The sequence below is a fragment of the Oncorhynchus mykiss genome, chromosome 28 (assembly GCF_013265735.2).
Source record: "Oncorhynchus mykiss isolate Arlee chromosome 28, USDA_OmykA_1.1, whole genome shotgun sequence".
Classification (NCBI taxonomy): Eukaryota; Metazoa; Chordata; class Actinopteri; order Salmoniformes; family Salmonidae; genus Oncorhynchus; species Oncorhynchus mykiss.
Window position 1 is genome coordinate 18,295,634 of NC_048592.1, and position 20,982 is coordinate 18,316,615.

Consider the following 20,982-nt stretch of genomic DNA (forward strand, 5'->3'; position numbering starts at 1 on the left):
AAGAAGTTGTTTACTCTGTATAGAAAATCAAAGCATGTTCAATCTTCTGAGTCAATATTAAAGCAGTTTGGATCTTGCTGTGATGTCCATGTTAGACATCGGGCTATACCTAACGGAACATGTCAAACATGTTCAACTTCATCTTAATCATGTCCAGCACTACCCCAACATCACCATAGTGGCAAGAAAAAAGTAAGTGAACCTTTTGGAATTACCTGGATTTCAGCATAAATTAGTCATCAAATTTGATCTGATCTTCATAGACAATGGACAAACAGAGTGCTTAAACTAATAACACACAAAATATATTGAATACATAATTCAAACATTCACAGTGTAGGTTGGGAACAGTATGTGAACCCCTCGGCAAATGACATTTCCAAAAGCTAATTGGAGTCAGCTAACCTATGAGACAAGATTGGAGATGTTGGTTAGAGCTGCCCTGCCCTATAAAAAAACCTCACATTTTGTGAGTTTTCTACTCACAAGAAGCATTGCCTGACGTGAATCATGCCTCAAACAAAAGAGATCTCAGAAGACCTAAGATTAAGAATTGTTGACTTGCAAAAAGCTGGAAAGGGTTACAAAATTCTCTAAAATCAGTCCACGGTAAGACAAATTTCTGCACTGTTGCTACTCTCCCTAGGAGTGGCTTCCCTGCAAAGATGACTGCAAAAGCACAGTGCAGAATGTTCAATGAGGTTAAGAAGAATCCTAGTGTCAGCTAAAGACTTACAGAATTCTCTGGAACATGCCATCTCTGTTGATGAGTCTATGAAACGTAAAACACTAAACAAGAACGTTGTTCATGGGAGGACACCACGGAAGAAGCCACTGCTGTCCAAAAAAAGAATGGCTGCATGTCTGAAGTTCGCAAAAGAACACCTGGATGTTCCACAGCGCTTCTGGCAAAATATTCTGTGGAAAGATGAAACAGTTGAGTTGTTTAGAAGGAACACACAACTGTGGAGAAAAAAAGGCATAGCACACCAACATCAAAACCTCATCCCAACTGTAAAGTATGGTGGAGGGAGCATCATGGTTTGGGGCTGCTTTGCTGCCTCAGGGCCTGGACAGCTTGCTATCGTCGACAGAAAAATTACCTCCCAAGTTTATCAATACATTTTGCAGGAGAATGTAAGGCTGTGTCCCCCAATTGAAGCTCAACTGAAGTTGGGTGATGCAACAGGACAACAACCCAAAAGACAGAAGTAAATCAACAACAGAATGGCTTCAACAGAAGAAAATATACCTTAAGTGGCCCAGTTAGAGTCCTGACCTCAAGCTGATTTAAAATGGTGTGGCATGACCTCGAGCAGTTCACACCAGACATCCCAAGAATATTGCTGAACTGAAACAGTTTCGTAAAGTGGTCCAAAATTCTTCCTGACCATTTTGCAGGTCTGATCCCCAACTACAGAAAAAGTTGGTTGAGTTTATTGCTGCCAAATGAGGGTCAACCAGTTATTAAATCCAAGGGTTCACATACTTTTTACACCCTACACTGTGAATTTTTACACAGGGCGAAGGCGTAGCCTAGTGGTTAGAGCGTTGGACTAGTAACCGGAAGGTTGAGAGTTCAAACCCCTGAGCTGACAAGGTACAAATCTGCCCCTGAACAGGCAGTTAACCCACTGTTCCTAGGCCGTCATTGAAAATAAGAATTTGTTCTTAACTGACTTGCCTAGTTAAATAACGGTAAAAAAAATATGTACACAGTGTATTCAATAAAGACATGAGTACATATAATTGTTTATGAGTTTAAGCAGACTGTTTGTTTATTGTTACGACTTTTATGACCAATTTATGCAGAAATCCAGGTAATTCCAAAGGATTTTCTTGCCACTGTATGTGAAAATGGTGCATTTCTATGTTTGTAGTAAAAATTCTGGTTCCAAAAAACGAATCACTTGCGACCCAGTTTTGGCCCGCAGGCCACTTGTTGCCAACCACTGATGTACACAGCATATCATCCATAATGTTTTGTCTGTAGAAACAATTGAGGAAAAATTCATATTAGTCCTCTGTTGCTGATCCTTTCAGTTGAGATTATATTGCAAAGGAATCTTGCGACCCCATCTTTGAATCTAAGTTAAGACCAAAGCAGCACATACTGTAATGTCAAACATCACTAAGTATTTAAATGATAGCATTAAACTCATTGCCATTTCGTGTCAAACCTTTCAGTTCTGGCAACAACAACAAAGTTGCGTCAGAGTAATCGGCTGAAATGTCCATCACTGAGGTCCAGACGGTCAAAGAAAAGGGACACATCACTTTGTTTTACCCCTCAGAAATGCCACAGAGAAAACGCTTCAATTCTCTCATTTTGCTTTCCGGTTAGAAACTGCTTATAATAATGCCCCATGCATGTTAAGAGAGGATTCTAAAGAGAACAGTTCTGAGGAGGTAGGAACATCAATTCCAACGAAACCGTCACCCACGTTCCTTCAACGTTGAATTGCATGCTAATTACTGTTTGGCTGTTGGAAAAAACAAAAACAAATGCAATAAAACGCCGATAGCTTGTCAGAAACATGAAAAATGGCACTACACAAAATGGCTAGACACACTGAAACACTGTCTGTATAGCATCAATCCTAGTTCATATTTACATAGTTTTGCATCAGTCCCCTGGGGCATGAGGCTCTTGCTTCAGTGCGTAAGTCAGGGCTGTGCTAGGTGGCCATATCATCACGTGGCAGGTTGAGCCTCACAGCCCCTCCCCCGGCCGAGGAGGCAGAGTAGTAGGCCGTGGCGGAGGTGGGGCCATTGGTCTCCATGGTGAAGAGCTTGCAGGTCCCTGGGGGGGCGGGGTCAGGAGCATCCCGTTCGGGGCTGGACGCCCGTGATGACCCCGGTGAGGCCGAGGGGCTGAGCTGTACTGCCGTGGTGTCCTGCAAAGTGTGCTCACTTGTCTCGATCTCAAACGTCGCTCCCCCAGCTAAACCTCCCCGCCCCATCATCCCCATGCTCCTCCCGCCCACCTTCGATCTCCGGGAGCCCTGGGCGGGGGGCAGGCGGCTGCAGACACAGCACGCGCCGAAGAAAGAGAAGGCCACCAGGAGCAGGATGGGCCCTATGATGATGGGAGGGTTGGCAGAGGGCACCAAGGTGCTGAAGGCGAATGCCCCCACCAGGGTGATGTTGATGCCTGCCAGCATGATGCACAGGCCGCATGCGCAGCACAACGCTGGGGAGGGCAGGCCATGGGGGCGGGACTTCCTCTTCTTCTTCTTTGGTTCCTGCTTCTTGGGCACAGGAGTGCTCGAACTCCTGTCAGTGACGACCATCTCTTCTTCTGTACCTCAAGGCTGCTCTGTCTCTCCGTCTTTCCTTAGCTCTATATTTCTATTGTTCAGCAAGGACTGTTCCCCTTGGCAACAGACCACAGAGGGAGGCCATGGCTGTGCTGGTTGATTGTTCACAGTGTAAAATCTCCTGAATCAGAGTAGGAAATATAAATGTTTAAGCTGAATGTGTTTTCAGTTATACAAGTTTCTAAGATGGAAATAACAGACAAGGACATGCAGAACTCATGTTCAATGATGGTTGTAATTCATGCACTATCGTGATTCAATGATGATTGTAGTTTATGCATGACATTATGATGATAATTCTAGCCTTGGTCTGAGCACTAAAACACAATTACAATGCTATCAAGAGGCCTATCAAGAGGCCTTGGTGAGAAAGCTCATGTCGTGCTTCACTTGACCAAGGCTACGGCTCATATAACACTAAATACTCCCCCGCAACTTCTCCAGTTCACACATCTCAATTTTGGGCCTGATTCACTGCACATTACACTAGTCTGGCCTATGGCCCTAATTCAACAACATAGATAGCACGTGACAAACCTCTACGCTAATGGTAAACCATAATTTGCTGGAGCCAAGTACGCATGCATAAATATTTATTGTTCATGAATATCTAAAAGTATAACGTGTATTGAGGGAAATAATAAACATTGAAATGAAAGGTTATGCAGTGTGCATGGGTGCAGAAGAGGTGGCAGGGTATTAGGAAGGTATTGATTGACCAGTGACTAAATTGTCAGTGAACTTGGGAAAGGACAGCCTAGTCGACATACCAATATTACCTCTTAAAAATGACCATACTGAATGATTACATTATTACTTGTCTTTTTAAGTATTTTAAATAGATATTTGATAAAATATACAATATTGTGTGTAAATGTACTAAACAGTGACTGCATTCATTCAAGGCTGGTGGGTGAATAAGGTTTGAATTGCTGAGTAGCAACCAGAAACGATACAATTTTCATTCATCATCAAACATACACTCCCTAAAAAGAAAGAATCAGTTATAAACCGCATAATGGTTATTTTAGTTATCTAGCCTATTGCTGCAGGAAAATGAAATGGCATGTTTGGTATAGCCTTTCTGAGCTTGGGCATTGAGCATTTTTTGTAGAATGCGCGCAGGCATCAAATTCATCCTTGTACTGAACTGTTGCATATAACAACGTTCAAATTCATTGATTTCCGAGATTCATCTTACCTTCTGTGCTGATGTTCAGAATAGTTGAAGGTTCCTTTAGAATTAGCCTACATCTCCAACACGCATTTTCATACCGAATCCCATTCGCATACGGATGGTCCGGTTAGAACGACGTGTATATGCCGAAGAGTTGATTTTCAGATTGAACACCTCATAGTGTGCCAATCAATAGTAAATATTACAACCATGGCCGGTCGACGTAGTTAGGGCATCTGTGAGAGAGGCTCATTCAGGTGAAGGCGTTGCTCTTCTTGACATATGGACGCTTGTTGTGTCCACGTGACTGTGCAGTCGGATACATGACGCCTATACAATTCTAGGATACATAAACCTCTCTTACATAAGACCTGTCCAAATATTCTCATCATCTTTCTTTACTCAAGAGCTGCTCTTCAGATAAAATAATAATGAGTGCGTTTCCATAATCCCGCCAGTCTTGTGATTGACAACACCTGTTTTGGATGGGTATATAGGAAGTAGGATGTTTGCACAGTGCATTGAGACGTCCCCCTCTCCTCACTGGGTAACACAATATATGTATGTGTGATAATAAGCATCTTGCGTCCATACAACACCACTATCATATACACCGCTCCACGTGGTGTACTGGAAGAGGAGCGGTGGGTGTCTGATGAAAGAGCATTGGGGGGAGGCTAGCGGACTCTGTGGACAGCTCCCGGAGTTGGAACAAGCTACGCAAAGCTATTACATCATTGCACATTTGCAAGTAGGCTAGTCTTCATTTGTTGATCATGCATGAACAAATAAACCTGGTCTTAGATCAGTAGCATATATTCGTGGATGCCAAGGGATTCCAGGCTATCCCAACAAAAAAATAAAAATAAAAAAAGATACAAGATAATGTATCCTTCTTCTTTCTGTGTTTCATAAATGTCCTTCAATACGCAAGAGAGCATCCAAGCGAATGCTTTGTATGTGTAGCCCATCTATGCTGTCTGGTCAAAAAGAGTATGACAGTGTTGCCACCCTTAGCATTCAATGCAAAGGAAGCCAACAAGCATTTGGCCTCCCTCAATAAAAAAGGTATAAAATAATAGGCAATCAGAATTCAGCTAAACTGACTGAGCTCAGCCATGAATGGTTCTGGTACACCAAAAAAAGTGTAAAGTGAAGCCAGTTGGATTTGGCTTCACACCAATCACATCACATTAGAAGCCAAACATCACTGACAGAAAACTTGAATTGTTTTTCGTTGTGTAGTTGTCCTCATGTGGCTAGCAAGCTAGCTACCGTGGTTCCTCCTTTAAAAGTTGAGAGCTTTCACCTCGGGCTTCATTGCTCCAGACTACCACAAGGGGGAGTCAGAGCACTCATTATGCATTTTTGTCCCAAGGTTTTTATATGACCAATCATATCGAGTGGTTCCAATGACAAATTTTGACACGAGCCACCCTTGCCTTGTGTCGTTCTTCAACAAAGATGGCTGCCAAAACATTACGGTGGAACCAGATGTAAGTTGTTATAATATCATGTATCTCTTTTTATTTTACCACTACAATCTGTTCGTTGGACAAAACTGGAAAAAAACAACTTGTGTAGAAAGTAAACATCCGCACCTCGATGGTGTCAACTGTGCTTATGTCTGCGTAATGAAAAAGTAGGGAAAAATTCAAACTTATATTTCTGGTCTAGCGATTGATGACAAACAAGCTCGCTGCCCAGACTTACATCATTACAAAGAGAGGATTCTCCTGATTAAAATGGTGACCTGTAACAGTTTGGCTTCCATCCCGCTCCTTTCTGGGCTCAAACCAGGGACCCTCTGCACACATAGACAACAGCCACCCTCGAAGCATCGTTACCCATCGCTCCACAAAAGCCTACTATGTACACGGATTTCAGAGCACTCTTGTCTGAGTACCAGACACTGGTTGAATATGGCCAGTGTCGGAAAAAAATAGTAATTAAATTGTTTCCAGCAGCACATTTACAGTCACCAGCGCTCTGGTTAACACTAAAACTGCCTTACCAGCTCTGCTAGGGCGAGTAAACGGTCAGAGTGGTCTCATTTGTGTCTGGAAGTAGCTAGCCAACGTTAGCTTGGGTGCTTGACTGCCGTTGTAAGGCCAGAATGCTCAAATCAACCCTACTCCTCTGTCCAGAGTGCTCTCCGAGAGCGAAATTGTCTGAATTTACAAACTGACCATTTTTCTCTGAATGGAAACACCATAATATTAATCAAATGAATTAAGCCAAATTTCCTAAAAATCAATCCCGTATACTATGTTATTACAAAAAAGGTTTTAAAGGAGGAACCACTGTACCTAAAATCATCCCTTTCCTAAATTAGCAATGGATGCAGATCGGGATTTGGACTTGTGGTTTTACTTCATTCTCTGCACTGAACAATGATTATGGTGATTCTGATCCAACCATAAATTCATACATTGTGCCCCTGGCCTGAGAGTACGGAAGTTCAACATATAGCTAGATGTAGTAACGTTAGGGTAATGTTAACTAGCTGGCCTGGCGCATCGTTGCCCATGTAAGGAAGTTAGGCTAGCAAGCAATAATTTTAGCCAGGTAACCTAGGACAACAAAAATTAAATGCTTGTATTGCAGAGTCATAGGCCGTTTAGGCAACATAAAAGAGGATGGCATTGGTGTTTCTCTACAAGTAGGGTGAATCACCAAGTTTTTTTCTCCTTGCACGCATGCACCATCATATTTAGCTTATGTAGATTGGATAAAATAGTTTTTGGTATCTTTTAGTTGTCACTATATTAGACTGAGCATAGGTGATTAGATTATGTTGAAATGGTGCTGGAATAGTGGAGACAGTTCCTGTTTCCTTTGCAACTTGCGGTAACTCTCTGTGGTTCTAAATCAATGGCTGTTCGGTTGTCCGAAAATGTCAGAAACATTAACTTGCTTCACCATGCTCTGTAGGTCATGTAACTGTTTGTTATATGCAATATGTTTTGTATACTTCACCAGACAGAGGTTGCTCTCCGGTTTTGTGATGAAACTAGGGTGTGGTTGAATTTATTTTGCCACTGTGTCTTCTTATTGTCTTGACTTTAGGCCTGTATATCACAGTGTCAAGACATTGACACTGTGATAAGCATTGATAAGCAAAAACAATTATCACAACACATAGGTTGTAATATGTAATATTTATTCCTGGCTTGGCTTTCCCAGTGATTTTACCCACACACCGCTATGCCAAACAACATGGCTAATGTTTGGCATGACAATGAGTGACAAGGAGTTGGCATGTGGCTTTCAGGCCACAAATGGGAATAAACCCTTCTTCTTTCAAGCATTTGAAATTCAAAACTAGCTTAATCTGAAAAAAAAACATGCTCCCTAGAGTGAAAGTGTCCTCATGTAACCTCAAAAGACCAGAAGCATTTACTCCATCACTGTTCACAACTTGAAATTGTATTTTATTTGACTATCTTTCAATCATACATGATAGCATTGAACAACAATGGAAATAAAGTAATTTGCAAGTATTTGCATTGTTATTCAGTGAAAAGGGCACTGGAAAGCAAAGGCCCTGCATTTAAATTCACAGTGTAAGTTAGCCTTACTGAAACTTTGTACATTCATTGGAGGGTTGGCTACCCCAGGTCAAATAAAAACTTCAGCAACAGTTTCCTGTTATGAAATTAAGTATTAAGTTAGAATAGAGCTTACATGACGTAATTGTAAACTCCTAATTTACAAAAAAGTTGTGGACTTAAAGATCCTGACAGCGAGACAAGAAGCCAACATAATACTGCATTCATTATTCAATTCCAGGCTCAGAGCACACATCATGCTGTACATCTGAGCACTGCGTTTTCCCCATGCTACTACCCATGCAGCAGCCACTGCCTGGCTGAGCTCTCCTGAATATAAATGCATTGCGTTTCAATGCAGGAGTGCATTTTGGTGTGTGTGCGTGTGTGCATGCTTGTGTGTGCAGTGGTGGAAAAAGTACCCAATTGTCATACTTGAGTAAAAGTAAAGATACCTTAACAGAAAATGACTTAAATAAACGTCACCCAGTAAAATAGTACTTGAGTAAAAGTCAAAAATTATTTGGTTTTAAATATACTTAAGTATCAAAAGTAAATATAATTGCTAAAAAATACTTAAGTATCAAAAGTAAAAGTACAAATAATTTCAAATTCCTTATATTAAGCAAATCAGATGGTGACATTTTTTTATTTACATTTTTTAACGGAAAGCCAGGGGCACACCCAGGGATGTTCTCTTGATAAGTGAGTGAGCCCTTATATGTAAGGGCTCACTCGTCAGGTTATAATAGTCAGAATCACCACTTGATTATTTCACTATCTTGTGTGATGAGCTGAGTTACTATCCAGTAGTTGATTTTACTTGGTTGATGCCAAATATAAACGTGAGGGAAATCACTTCAGGGAAGAACAAGAAACCTCTATGCTCATATATCTGACTAGTATATACAGTTGAAGTCGGAAGTTTACATACACTTAGGTTAGAGTCATAAAAAAAAAAATTCGACCACTCCACAAATGTCTTGTTAACAAACTATAATTTTGGCAAGTCGGTTAGGACATCTATGTAATTTTTCTAACAATTGTTTACAGACAGATTATTTCACTTATAATTCACTGTATCACAATTCTAGTGGGTCAGAATTTTACATACACTAAGTTGACTGTGCCTTTTAACAGCTTGGAAAATTCCAGAAAATGATGTCATGGCTTTAGAAGCTTCTGATAGGCTAATTGACATAATTTGAGTCAATTGGATGTGTTACTGTGGATGTATTTCAAGGCCTATCTTCCAACTCAATGTCTCTTTGCTTGACATCATGGGAAAATCAAAAGAAATCACCCAAGATCTCAGAAAAAAAATTGTAGAACTCCACAAGTCTGGTTCATCCTTGGGAGCAGTTTCCAAACACCTGAAGGTACCACGTTCATCTGTACAAGCAATAGTATAAACACCATGGGACCACACAGCCGTCATACCGCTCAGGAAGGAGACTCGTTCTGTCTCCTAGTGTCAGGTTCTGACCATAGTTCTTTTGTGTTTTCTTTGTTTTAGTGTTGGTCAGGACGTGAGCTGAGTGGGCATTCTATGTTGTGTGTCTAGTTTTCCCATTTCTATGTTTGGCCTGATATGGTTCTCAATCAGAGGCAGGTTTTAGTCATTGTCTCTGATTGGGAATCATATTTAGGTAGCCTGTTTTGTGTTGGGTTTGGTGGGTGGTTGTTTCTTGTCTTCTGTCTTTGTGTCTATGCACCAGCTAGGACTGTTTTGGTTTTTCACATTTGTTGTTTTGGTGTTCACGTTTATGGTCTTTATTAAACATGTTGAACTCTAACCACACTGCGCTTTGGTCCAATCCTTCGTCCACAGAAGAAAACCGTTACACCTAGAGATGAACGTACTTTGGTACGAAAAGTGCAAATCATCCCAGAACAACAGCAAAGGACCTTGTGAAGTTGCTGGAGGAAACAGGTACAAAAGTATCTATATCCACAGTCAAACGAGTCCTATATCGACAACCTGACAGGCTGCTCAGCAAGGAAGAAGCCACTGCTCCAAAGCCACCATAAAAAAAGCCAGACTATGGTTTGCAACTGCACATGGGGACAAAGATCATACTTTTTGGAGAAATGTCCTCTGGTCTGATGAAACAAAAATAGAACTGTTTGGCCATAGCGACCATCGTTATGTTTGGAGGAAAAAGGGTGAGGTTTGCAAGCCGAAGAACACCATCCCAACCGTGAGGCACAGGGGTGACAGCATCATGTTGTGGGGGTGCTTGGCTGCAGGAGGGACTGGTGCACTTCACAAAATAGATGGCATCATGAGGGGGGAAAATTGTGGATATATTGAAGTAAGACATCAGTCAGGAAGTTAAAGCTTGGTCGCAAATGGGTCTCCAAATGGACAATGACCCCAAGCATACTTCCAAAGCTGTGGCAAAATGGCTTAAGGACAACAAAGTCATGGTATTGGAGTGGCCATCACAAAGCCCTGACCTCAATCCTGTAGAAAATGTGTGTGCTAGCAAGGAGTTCTACAAACCAGACTCCGTTACACCAGCTCTGTCAGGAGGAATGGGCCAAAATTCACCCAACTTACTGTGGGAAGCTTGTGGAAGACTACGCAAAACGTTTGACCCAAGTTAAACAATTTAAAGGCAATGCTACCATATACTAATTGAGTGTATGTAAACTTCTGACCCACTGGGAATGTGATGAAAGAAATAAAAGCTGAAATAAATCATTCTCTCTACTATTATTCTGACATTTCACATTCTTAAAATAAAGTGGTGATCCTGACTGACCTCTACTAGGATTAAATGTCAGGAAATGTGAAAAACTGAGTTTAAATGTATTTGGCTAAGGTGTATGTAAACTTCTGACTTCAACTGTAGGTATAGGATAATAATATTGCCAATAAAACGAGATTTTAGAAGAAAATACTGTTTATTCTTCTGGATAATTAAGAGAAGGTACACTGTAGCTTCTGAACTGTACTGTGGAATTAAATGAACATCTGATTTACCAGCTTGTTAAGTCCATTTGAGACCAAGTGTGAGTAGGTGAGCAGGAGATACTGGATTTGTGCAGTCTGCTATAAAAACAATTTATGGGAGCTCTGGATCAGGGAGGGTCTGCTTTAACTTCTGCCTGGACAAGATGTCTGGCATGTCTGAGGATGTCCTGCAACAGAATAGTGTGGGTTTTAGGAAACATTGCCTAGCTCATGGTAAATAATGTGTGAAAATGTGCATGCATGCCCATGTGTCTGTGTGTGGGGGTGTGTGTGTGCATGTCTGATTCAGATCAGACATGCATTCCCTGCAAGGTTGGTGAATGACAGAGTCAGATGATAAATGGAATCTGGGGTCTTGGTTACCATGGCAACATCCGATGGGCACAACTTGATTGCTTGGTTATGACAAGGAATCAGTGGCAATTTTAGCATGTAAATCCTGGTGGGCCAAAGAAAAAAACGTGGGATACATGCCAGCAAAGCCACTACACAACACAACACTAAACAATACGTTAATTGCACTATAACGATGACAAGCGGTTCCCACAAACGGCCTACATAAACCTGTCCCAACATCTTACCACTGCTACACCTGGCTATCAGCGGAGCCTTGTCTGGCAGCGAAACAATTAATTCAGCCTCATTTACTGCTTTAAAAAAAACATAGCTGATATGGCTGACTTGCTTAAACAAATGTGGCTTCTAATGACAGTTGAGATGTACAAACTACGGCATATAAGAGGCAATCATTAATTTCGATTAAGATATTAATGAGAAAGCTAGGACGGACGTAGTCACTATAACTATTTGTTCAGCACTTTTGAAATGGACAGTGACAGAATTCATAACATGGGCCGTTCTTACAATATTCTCCCTGTACACCAAGTCAGAACTGTACTGTGGGATAACTAAAAGGGGCATATAATCAGACAATGAATATTTGATGATCACATCTCTCTAAAACAGGTTATAGGCTACATGTGCACCACCAAGTCAGAACAGTAGGCCAAATTAAGAGGGGAAAATAGGCCAAATTATTAGGGTGAGGCATATGGGCTACTAACATCTTACTACAAAACATACACTTAGTATTACTTTCTTGGCTACAGTATAAATATCTCTCCGGCATATTACATAATTTATGCAGCAGCATACAATACAACTTGTGCTGTGTTCACTTGAAAACTTGAGCGCGGCGGTCCTTCGTGGGCAAATTTTGTCATCAAAGTCTGGCATTCTATGGATTTATGGTGCTTTCAAAACAACTGGGAACTCAGAATAAAACAAGGTCGAATCATGATGACATCATTGAGCTTCAGGTCGTAGCTCTAGAAAGAAGACAGATTTACAAATACGAGTTGGATGACCATTCAAAATGTATTTTCCCAGTCTGAGCTCATTTTTTCATGACTTCCCAGTTGTCGTGAACTCACTTAAGTCAAGTTCTCGCAGTTCCGAGTTAACAGTTGTTTTGATTGCGGCACAAATCATGCTTCATTGACTGCACGGCCAATGTTGAATGTTTATCATTTTAAACTTGGAAAAGAGACCCTTGATCCCAGATTTGGGACCACACAGCCACTTCACTGAATAGCACGCTAGTGATTGCTTTGCAATGCTTGCAGTTAGCCACGGTCATTGATTCCTTCCAAACCACTCATTCTTGAATTTGCGATATCCAACTTATGTAATGTTCTTGCCCAATGGCCAATGAGCACCGATACATTTTACCTATAATTTCTAATTTCTCTTCATATGACAAGGATTAAAAAGGACTTGCCTGTAGATTGTCAACTTGATTCATGAAGATCACTGCTAGCTAAGATATTTAAAGTATGTTGACATGATCAGTCCAATCAAAGCTACTGTACATATACGTGATTTAACATTCTATCTGTGGCCAATGACCTTGAGCCTTCTTGGATGGGCACTTCTAATGTAACTCTATGGCAGCACCCATGGGGCGAGAATTTTCTAGCTGAACCGTTGTAATGAACACGATGGGAGACAGAGAGCTGGTTTCAAGTGCAGGGTGCAGCAGGTGTTTATTTGTAAAGGACCACAGATGGAGGCCAGTAGCTGGATCCAGGGGCAGGCAGGCAGGTCATACACAGGGAGTCCAGAAAGACAACAGTACAGGCAGGGAAAAGGCTAGTAACGTTGTCCAGGAGATCAGGCAGTTGGTTGATAACAGCAAATCCAATAGGCTAAAGTACAGGCAGGGAATAGGCATGAGGCAGGTCAATCATCATATCATACACAGTAGGATTAAATTACAGGAAACCCATCACTCCAACTAGACATGCATCACAAAACAAACTATACCTCACAATGATGGGGTGCAAAGAACTGAACTAAATAGTGTGTGATAATGACATACAGGTGTGTGAACAGGTGATCAGAATTCAGGTGATTGGGATCTGTGTTTGAGAGTGTGAGCTGGAAAGTGGTCTGGAATGTGAGCTGCGTTCAAGGGATCTACGTGTTTGAGAGTGTGAGTTGGAAGCAGACATTACAGACGTGTTGTCCCCATGAGTAACATAACATTGAGCTAATCACGGCGCAACGTTCCGTATTTTCTGCTGGCCCGCCCCACCACCACAGAAAGCTAGGCTGAAACACCTGCATTTTGGAGCTGTCTTACTCAAGAAAACAAAAAAGAGACCATGTTTGTATGCAGTTTTTTTAACTCAATGATATTTTCTTTTACATTGTTTGCAGACTGATATGTGACATGTATTAATGCAAAAATAACATGCAAAACAGGCAAGCTAAAAATGTGGGGCTCTGGCTAAGGAGACAGAACACACATATTGGTTCTTTGTACTGAACTGGATATGATTCTTTTTTGTTCTTTTTGTTCGATGCAAATACTTGATCAAATACACAATCTATGAAAGTATACATTTGTTAGATAGCAATGCTAATGGGTCATTCCACGAATAGAGTACATTTTGGCTAGTGTAGCTTGGTCAGAAAGAGCACATGCTCAACCTAATTAAAAACATGTTTTCTCATCTCAAGGAGTGAAAAAAATATATACTATAGTAAGTGCCATTAAAGAAACAGTGTTGACCGTAACAGGGTTTGGGTTTTCATCTTTAGGGTACATTTGTAAATTCACTGTGGCTATCTACTCCGATTTCAGAGCACTCTTGTCTGACTGTGCCAGAGCAGAGAATAACTGATTAATTTACAAAAGCTCAACACCGGTTGAATATGGCCCGGTGTTTGTAAAGGTCGGCAAAAATAACGTAATTCAATTGTTGCCAGCAGCACAGTTACAGTCCCCAAAGCTCTATAACATGAAAACAGCCTAACCAGCTCTTCTAGGGTGAGTTAAATGGTCAGAGCGAGGTGTTCTCTCGTTTGTGTCTGGGAGTAGCTCGCAATCTAGCCAACGTTAGCCACTTAGTTGGGTGCTTGACTGACGTTGTGAGGTCAGAACACTCTGGTCAACCCTACTCCTCGGCCAGAGCATCCAGAGTGCTCTCTGAAAACTCTGACAACACTGACTTTACGAACACCCAGTGGGTACTCTGAGTGGCACTCCAGATTGAATTTACGAACACACCCTAAATCAGCCATGAACTAAATAGTTCTAAATAGTTCCCCTTGTGACGGGGCAATTCAATGCAAGCTTCACACATTTTTATTTATTGTTGAAATACTTCTAGCCTGTCTATCTATGGGTTTATAGCCTGTCTATCTATGGGTTTATAGCCTGTCTATCTATGGGTTTATAGCCTGTCTATCTATGGGTTTATAGCCTGTCTATCTATGGGTTTATAGCCTGTCTATCTATGGGTTTATAGCCTGTATCTATGGGTTTATAGCCTGTCTATCTATGGGTTTATAGCCTGCCTATCTATGGGTTTATAGCCTGTCTATCTATGGGTTTATAGCCTGTCTATCTATGGGTTTATAGCCTGTCTATCTATAGGTTTATAGCCTGTCTATCTATGGGTTTATAGCCTGTCTATCTATGGGTTTATAGCCTGCCTATCTATGGGTTTATAGCCTGTCTATCTATGGGTTTATAGCCTGCCTATCTATGGGTAACAGGGTTGACAGGTTATGCCCGAAGCACTCAGTTTTCCAACACAAAACACAAAAAAATGGCCAAAAAAGGTAGAAACGGCTCACCTGCTTTTAACTATTATATGTTTCATGTTTCTTTAAAAAAAATGAATTGTTTCACCATAATAAAACGAGTTCAGTTCACGTAACAGGGTTGACCTTGAGGGACAGACAGTAAATTAATCACTTATCACATTAATTAAAGAATTATCCCTAGAAAATACTTTGTCAAAGCAGAAACATATCTCGGGCTTAACAATGATGGGGAAAACATTTTGAGATGAAGTGGGTTAAAATCTTCCTAAAAGTCCTCCCGGGTGGCGCTGTGCCACCAGAGACTCTGGGTTCGTGCCCAGGCTCTGTCGCAGCCGGCCGCGACCGGGAGGTCCATGGGGCGACGCACAATTGACCTAGCGTCGTCCGGGTTAGGGAGGGTTTGGCCGGTAAGGATATCCTTGTCTCATTGTGCACTAGTGACTCCTGTGGCGGGCCGGGCGCAGTACATGCTAACCAGGTTGCCAGGTGCACGGTGTTTCCTCTGACACATTGGTGCGGCTGGCTTCCGGTTTGGATGCGTGCTGTGTTAAGAAGCAGTGCGGCTTGGTTGGGTTGTGTTTCGGAGAACGCATGGCTTTCGACCTTCGTCTCTCCCGTACGGGAGACCCGTTGTAGCGATGAGACAAGATAGTAACTACTAACAATTGGATACCACGAAATTGGGGAGAAAAGGGGGTAAAATAAAACAAATATTCCTAAAAGTCGAAAGGGGCAAAGAAAAGTCTTTATTCATATTAAAAATCTGATTTATTCCATTTTCCATGTGGCTTATATTAAAGGAAACTTAATTTAATACAACCGGCTTTTAAAATTCGATATTGGTACACAATTTCAAGTTAAAATGTCAAAGGGACGCAAAATGTACTCTATTCATGGAACAACCCGAATGTTTTATATGCTTCAATGCTTAACTTGTTTCATTTTCTCCATTGACAGTAAGCTCTATATTCTTACTGTTGGCTTATAATTTAGATGTAATACCGTGTGTCCCCTGCTATTATCCTCACTGTTCATTATAGCAACATGTTATCATGAGAAGGTCATGGTAGTGGCAACACAACACTGGTGAGTCTGCCAGTACCCCTGACTCATCTCACAGACCAATCTCACAAACACATTACTCGAGAGTCTACATGAAGCCATTACATTAATCTGGTCCCAGCAGAGACTATCAAAAACCTCTCTGAACTGAGTGTGAGAGAAGCAGGCAGGCGCATAGCATCATACTTTCAAGCAGGCTGCAATCCAAATCATTCCATTACTCTGGAGTGCCCCTGAGTGGCTGACTGTTAGCTAGGCATCATCAGCTGATGTATGAAATAAAAATATTCACAACCCAAGGGATTCCCATACTGTGAAACTAAAATGTACATGAATATTTCAAATATGATAAAGTTTGAGTGTGTGTGTGTGTCCGTCCATCTGTCTGTCATATCTCAACCCTCATCTGCGGAGGCCTCAGCGATTGGTCTGGCGTCAATAAATGTCCCTACCCGGTTCTTAGAGCCCTCTAGATTCACTTTCAGAGAACGGAACACAACAACCTCTGGGTCACATTGAACAATGAGAATATCTATGAAGCATACTGTTATAAAACCACTACTTGAAGTGAAATATGTGTGCATATTAATACAATGTGAATACAATTTGCATTATCAGTTCATGCCTGTCTGAGAAATGACCACTTGTAAAGGTCATTGTAACCTAATAAACACTACTGGCGATGCAGTGTTTGGCTGGCCTCAGCTGTCTGTAGCTTATACAACTTAGGCTAGCCATCGCTCTACATCATTCTATTATAGAATAGACTAACTGCTATGGTAAGTGACTGTGGTGCCTGTCCAGCATCCTACAGACATAGCTCTCTCCAGCCCAATTGCTGCTGTTCAAAGTAATCTCCATCTCATCAAAGAGTAGTGAGTGTGATGAGTATTTTCTAATGTAATGGGCATGCTCTTTCATCACACACTCTCCTGGCAGAGTTTATTATCATGTCCTGTCTGGCCCAGCCTGCAGAGTTATAAGGCCTTTTACTTAGATCTTAGAAATGGCCCTTTAGTTTTTAATAAAGTTTTTATTCTATCCAATGAATTGTATGACTTCAAACTATAACTGACCACAATACTGGTGACTACAGCAATTGACTAAAAACTACAAACATGGCCAACTGACATGTACCTTCTTGTTTCAATGTCTCTGCAGGTTGTTCAGGGCCAGGAGGGTTGGCAGGCATTTTAATCTCTGTGGTCTATCTTTACAATATTTACACTGTAAACTGTAACTGAGGGATTTTATACTGCATTGTTGGAACGTCAGACATTTGTATCTCTATCCTAAGGTGTCATATGGGTCTAAGAGGTCATACTTTCTCTGATGTACAAGGCCTGCTGCAATGTCTAATATTTGCCAAGACCTGTACAAGACTGTGAATGATCATTGGACCATGCCATTTTCCATCCACCTCCATCGAAAACACACCCGGGGATCGTTTGATCCGCTGGTGTAATCTAAGTTGATAGCAGCATGGAATACCCTGCTCCCCAGTTGATAGCAGCATGGGGAGCAGGGTATTCCACTCAACCCAGGAGACTATGAGAAGTGCAGTGTCCGAGAGAAGAAAACAAGTGGCCGGCTTTTGATCTACACTTACTGCAGAGTATGTCATTCAAAGTCAACTTTGAACTCTGCATTTTGTTGTTGTTATGATCATCCCAAACTGTAGGGTATTTTCCTTGTAATAAAATAACAACGTATTGCTTTTAAACAAAACAATAGGGTAGTAATGAATTCCTCAAATAGTTGTAGACATTTTGTATGGAGAAATAAAGCACACAGACAACCCCTTATGTTCCATGATGGGACTTTCCCCATTCACTGCAGAATCTAAATGTCCTGAGGTGCAGGTGTTCGCATATTATTTCCTCCGAAGAGTACAATTGCAATCCAAGTAGGCTATGCCTGTGGCTATAAACTGAATGAACCCAACTGTTCTTGCGAAGATCTTTTCGCTCCTGTTGCAGCCTGGCGACTGGTGAGATGTTCTGGCAGCATAGACATGCGTGTGAGTCGCACACAGCCACCCTCAGGACCAGCCACTGTTTAATGGCAGCTCTCTCTGTCGCTCAGAACGGAAATCAATAAGTGTGTTCAGCCTGCCTGCCTCAGGGTAGCTGGAGCTGTTTAGATGCATTCACAACTCCTAGTGGACTCCTGAGACTGAAAGAGCGTCTGGGCTAATAAAGTTAGTAAAGGGAAATCCACTTATCAAAAAAGAGTGAATACATACAATTAGAATACATTAAAACAAAAGCAAAAATAAATGAAAAAACATTATTTTCAGAACGTCATGAGAATTGGAGAAAGAACATAATTGTATAGCACATGTTTTCACCAGTAGGCTAACCATCATGTGGTAGCTCATTTGTAGTTGAGTAGCACAAGACGGGAATCTGTCCCATTTTTTTTTAAACTGAGCACACTGCTCATAAACATCCATATCAGTCAAAATGTTTACTAAAAACACTTAATTTTAAGTCATTTTTTTTTACATCAAGGTCATCTATTTGCAATGAGTTTATTTACTTTTTTTGTGAACATAATTTCCCCTTCCCTGCACAAGAAACTTCAGAGTGCATCCTTTACATTTGCATGAAGTGTTAATATATTGGGGGAAAAGACTACTGGTGGTTTCACCATCAAAGATGAACTAGTTTCTGAACTGAATGAGCTACCAGTAAATATCTGTAGGCATATATTTTAGCTATAAATAATGTTTGCATGCCTCTTGCAATGTTATGCCCTGCAAGTACCAATGAAATGTTGCATAGCACTTTTTGTATAGCACGTTTTGCATAGCACATTGCATTGCACTAAGCAAAACCAAAGAATAGGTGTAGTCCTGGATGTACTTACCCAGCCCCTGCACCCATGAAGATTCCTCCTACGGCATCTTCATCACACTCCCTTGACCCCCCGATGATGATGCACCCTGCCACGATGCTGAGCAGGGCCAAGCCCACCCGCAGACCATGGTTCTCCCCAATGCTGACCCTGTTCATCCGGCAGGTGGAGAGGAGACCCCCCACCTCGTCACCACCCACCTAAGGCCCCAGGCACACAGAGGAACTAGGACTGTCAGAGACTGGACCTAACCTAGCCTTCAGATTCTGACCCAGCTGTAGCACCTGTGTCCGCAGCAACATTGGATGCAAGTACTCATCACCACTTTTACTCTCACTGACACAGGAGCACTTTCTCTGGCAGCCAGGCAGTGTCTCTGCTCTGGCCTGCTTCAATACTCCTCATGCATCATTAAAGACAGGGCTCTGGTTTCCCTTCGCCACTGAAAATTTAAAAAAGCCTGTTTCATTCATTCATTCACCCTCAAGACAGGGGTATGCAAACTACTCTACAAATCTGGTCACAGGTGTCCCTACCTCCCCCTCCCCCACAAGAATACTTAGACAACTGATGGCTCAGTCAGGGATGGTAATTAGGACTAAACTGTGAGTGGTCACAGAGCCTCTGTAGTTCCCCTCCCTGTGGTACAATGGGAGGCTTCTGTAGTAAAGGCTGGGTGTCATGAAGCATAAATGCACAGTCACATTGCCTACAGCTCTCGAGACCCTGGCTGACGTGGAATGTGCACTGAGATTAAGGTAACAGAATGCTTGTGATTACGCAAAAGACAAGCAGGAGAGAGAGAAAGAGAGGGAGAGAGAGGGAAAGGGAGGAGAGAGAGAAAGAAATAAAGAAAGAGAGAGGATAATAGAACACTGCCACTGTTAGTGTCTGTGAGCTAGAAGTGAATGTAGTGAAAGGTTCTGAGAGTCCTCTGTGGTCGAGGCCCGAGGCCATCCACAAAGACCCGTAGTTGCCATAGGAATAGCATATCCATGGCAACAGAGGGAGCTGAGGGTGAACGGAATTAACACCGGCGAGTTGGGTAACAAATTAAGTTATCGGGAGGGAAATAACAGTGACACATTTCCTGTTCAAGCTGCATACTTTTCCCTTTTTTTCCCTTTAATCGTAACATCTAATATTAATGCCTTGTGGTAATATCCTGGTGCTTGAAAGACATGTTTGCTTTCCAGACAGTATATTACTTTGTAACAATGTGACAGGGTCATTAAACATTTTAAAAAACAACTGTGAGTGAGTGAGAGAGAGAGAGAGAGAGAGGGAGAGAGAGAGAGAAAGAGTTTCACACTATTGAAGAAAAATGTGTGTTCCCTTGTATAATACAAAGGCATTAGGATTGTGTAAAATAAATGAAGGAACACGTGAAACATATATGAATATATATATAGTAGGGTGGGGAATAAAATACATCAACATGGTCAGAGCAACAATTTAGAGGTTCATTAGAGACGTGCAGTGGGAGGATAAGGAGCTACATCAAATTAACGTTGTGGAAATGTTGTCTCAGTGACTGGTCATCTAGGGCTGTCTCTGTAGCAGGGGATGGACAACAAAGATGACTGGCGTGGGTTTAAAATTATTCGGCCAAGTCACTGTCAATAATCAGTTCCCTCAACCTGAAAGCAGATCAACCCAAGACTGATGACATGCAAAACCTTGGACATTTTCCTCTGTTCTCCCTGGTGATTGGCTATAAATTGGCTGAGGAGATTCTGGGACATTTGTACAAGCATCATTAACCAAACGTATAGTATTTAACACCTATATCAAACATTGAATCTTGATTATTTAAATGTTACTTCTATTACAATTCCATGATAACTTTATATAATCCTCTAATCTGGCACACTTTTGCTAAAAATTGAAGGCATATGAAGGGAGCAACACGTGGTA

At 41.6% G+C, this 20,982-nt stretch overlaps 1 protein-coding gene across 1 annotated transcript; it reads right to left on the minus strand.

Annotated features, from left to right (window-relative positions):
• Nucleotides 1-806: 806 nt before the first annotated feature.
• On the minus strand, nucleotides 807-5,351 carry LOC110508660 (transmembrane protein 275). Its single transcript, XM_021589352.2, has 2 exons — nucleotides 4,522-5,351; nucleotides 807-3,441 (listed from the first exon to the last, which is right to left on the minus strand). The coding sequence occupies exon 2, from the start codon at nucleotides 3,291-3,293 to the stop codon at nucleotides 2,679-2,681; it is 615 nt and encodes a 204-aa protein (XP_021445027.1). The 5' UTR covers nucleotides 3,294-3,441; nucleotides 4,522-5,351; the 3' UTR covers nucleotides 807-2,678.
• Nucleotides 5,352-20,982: the final 15,631 nt, after the last annotated feature.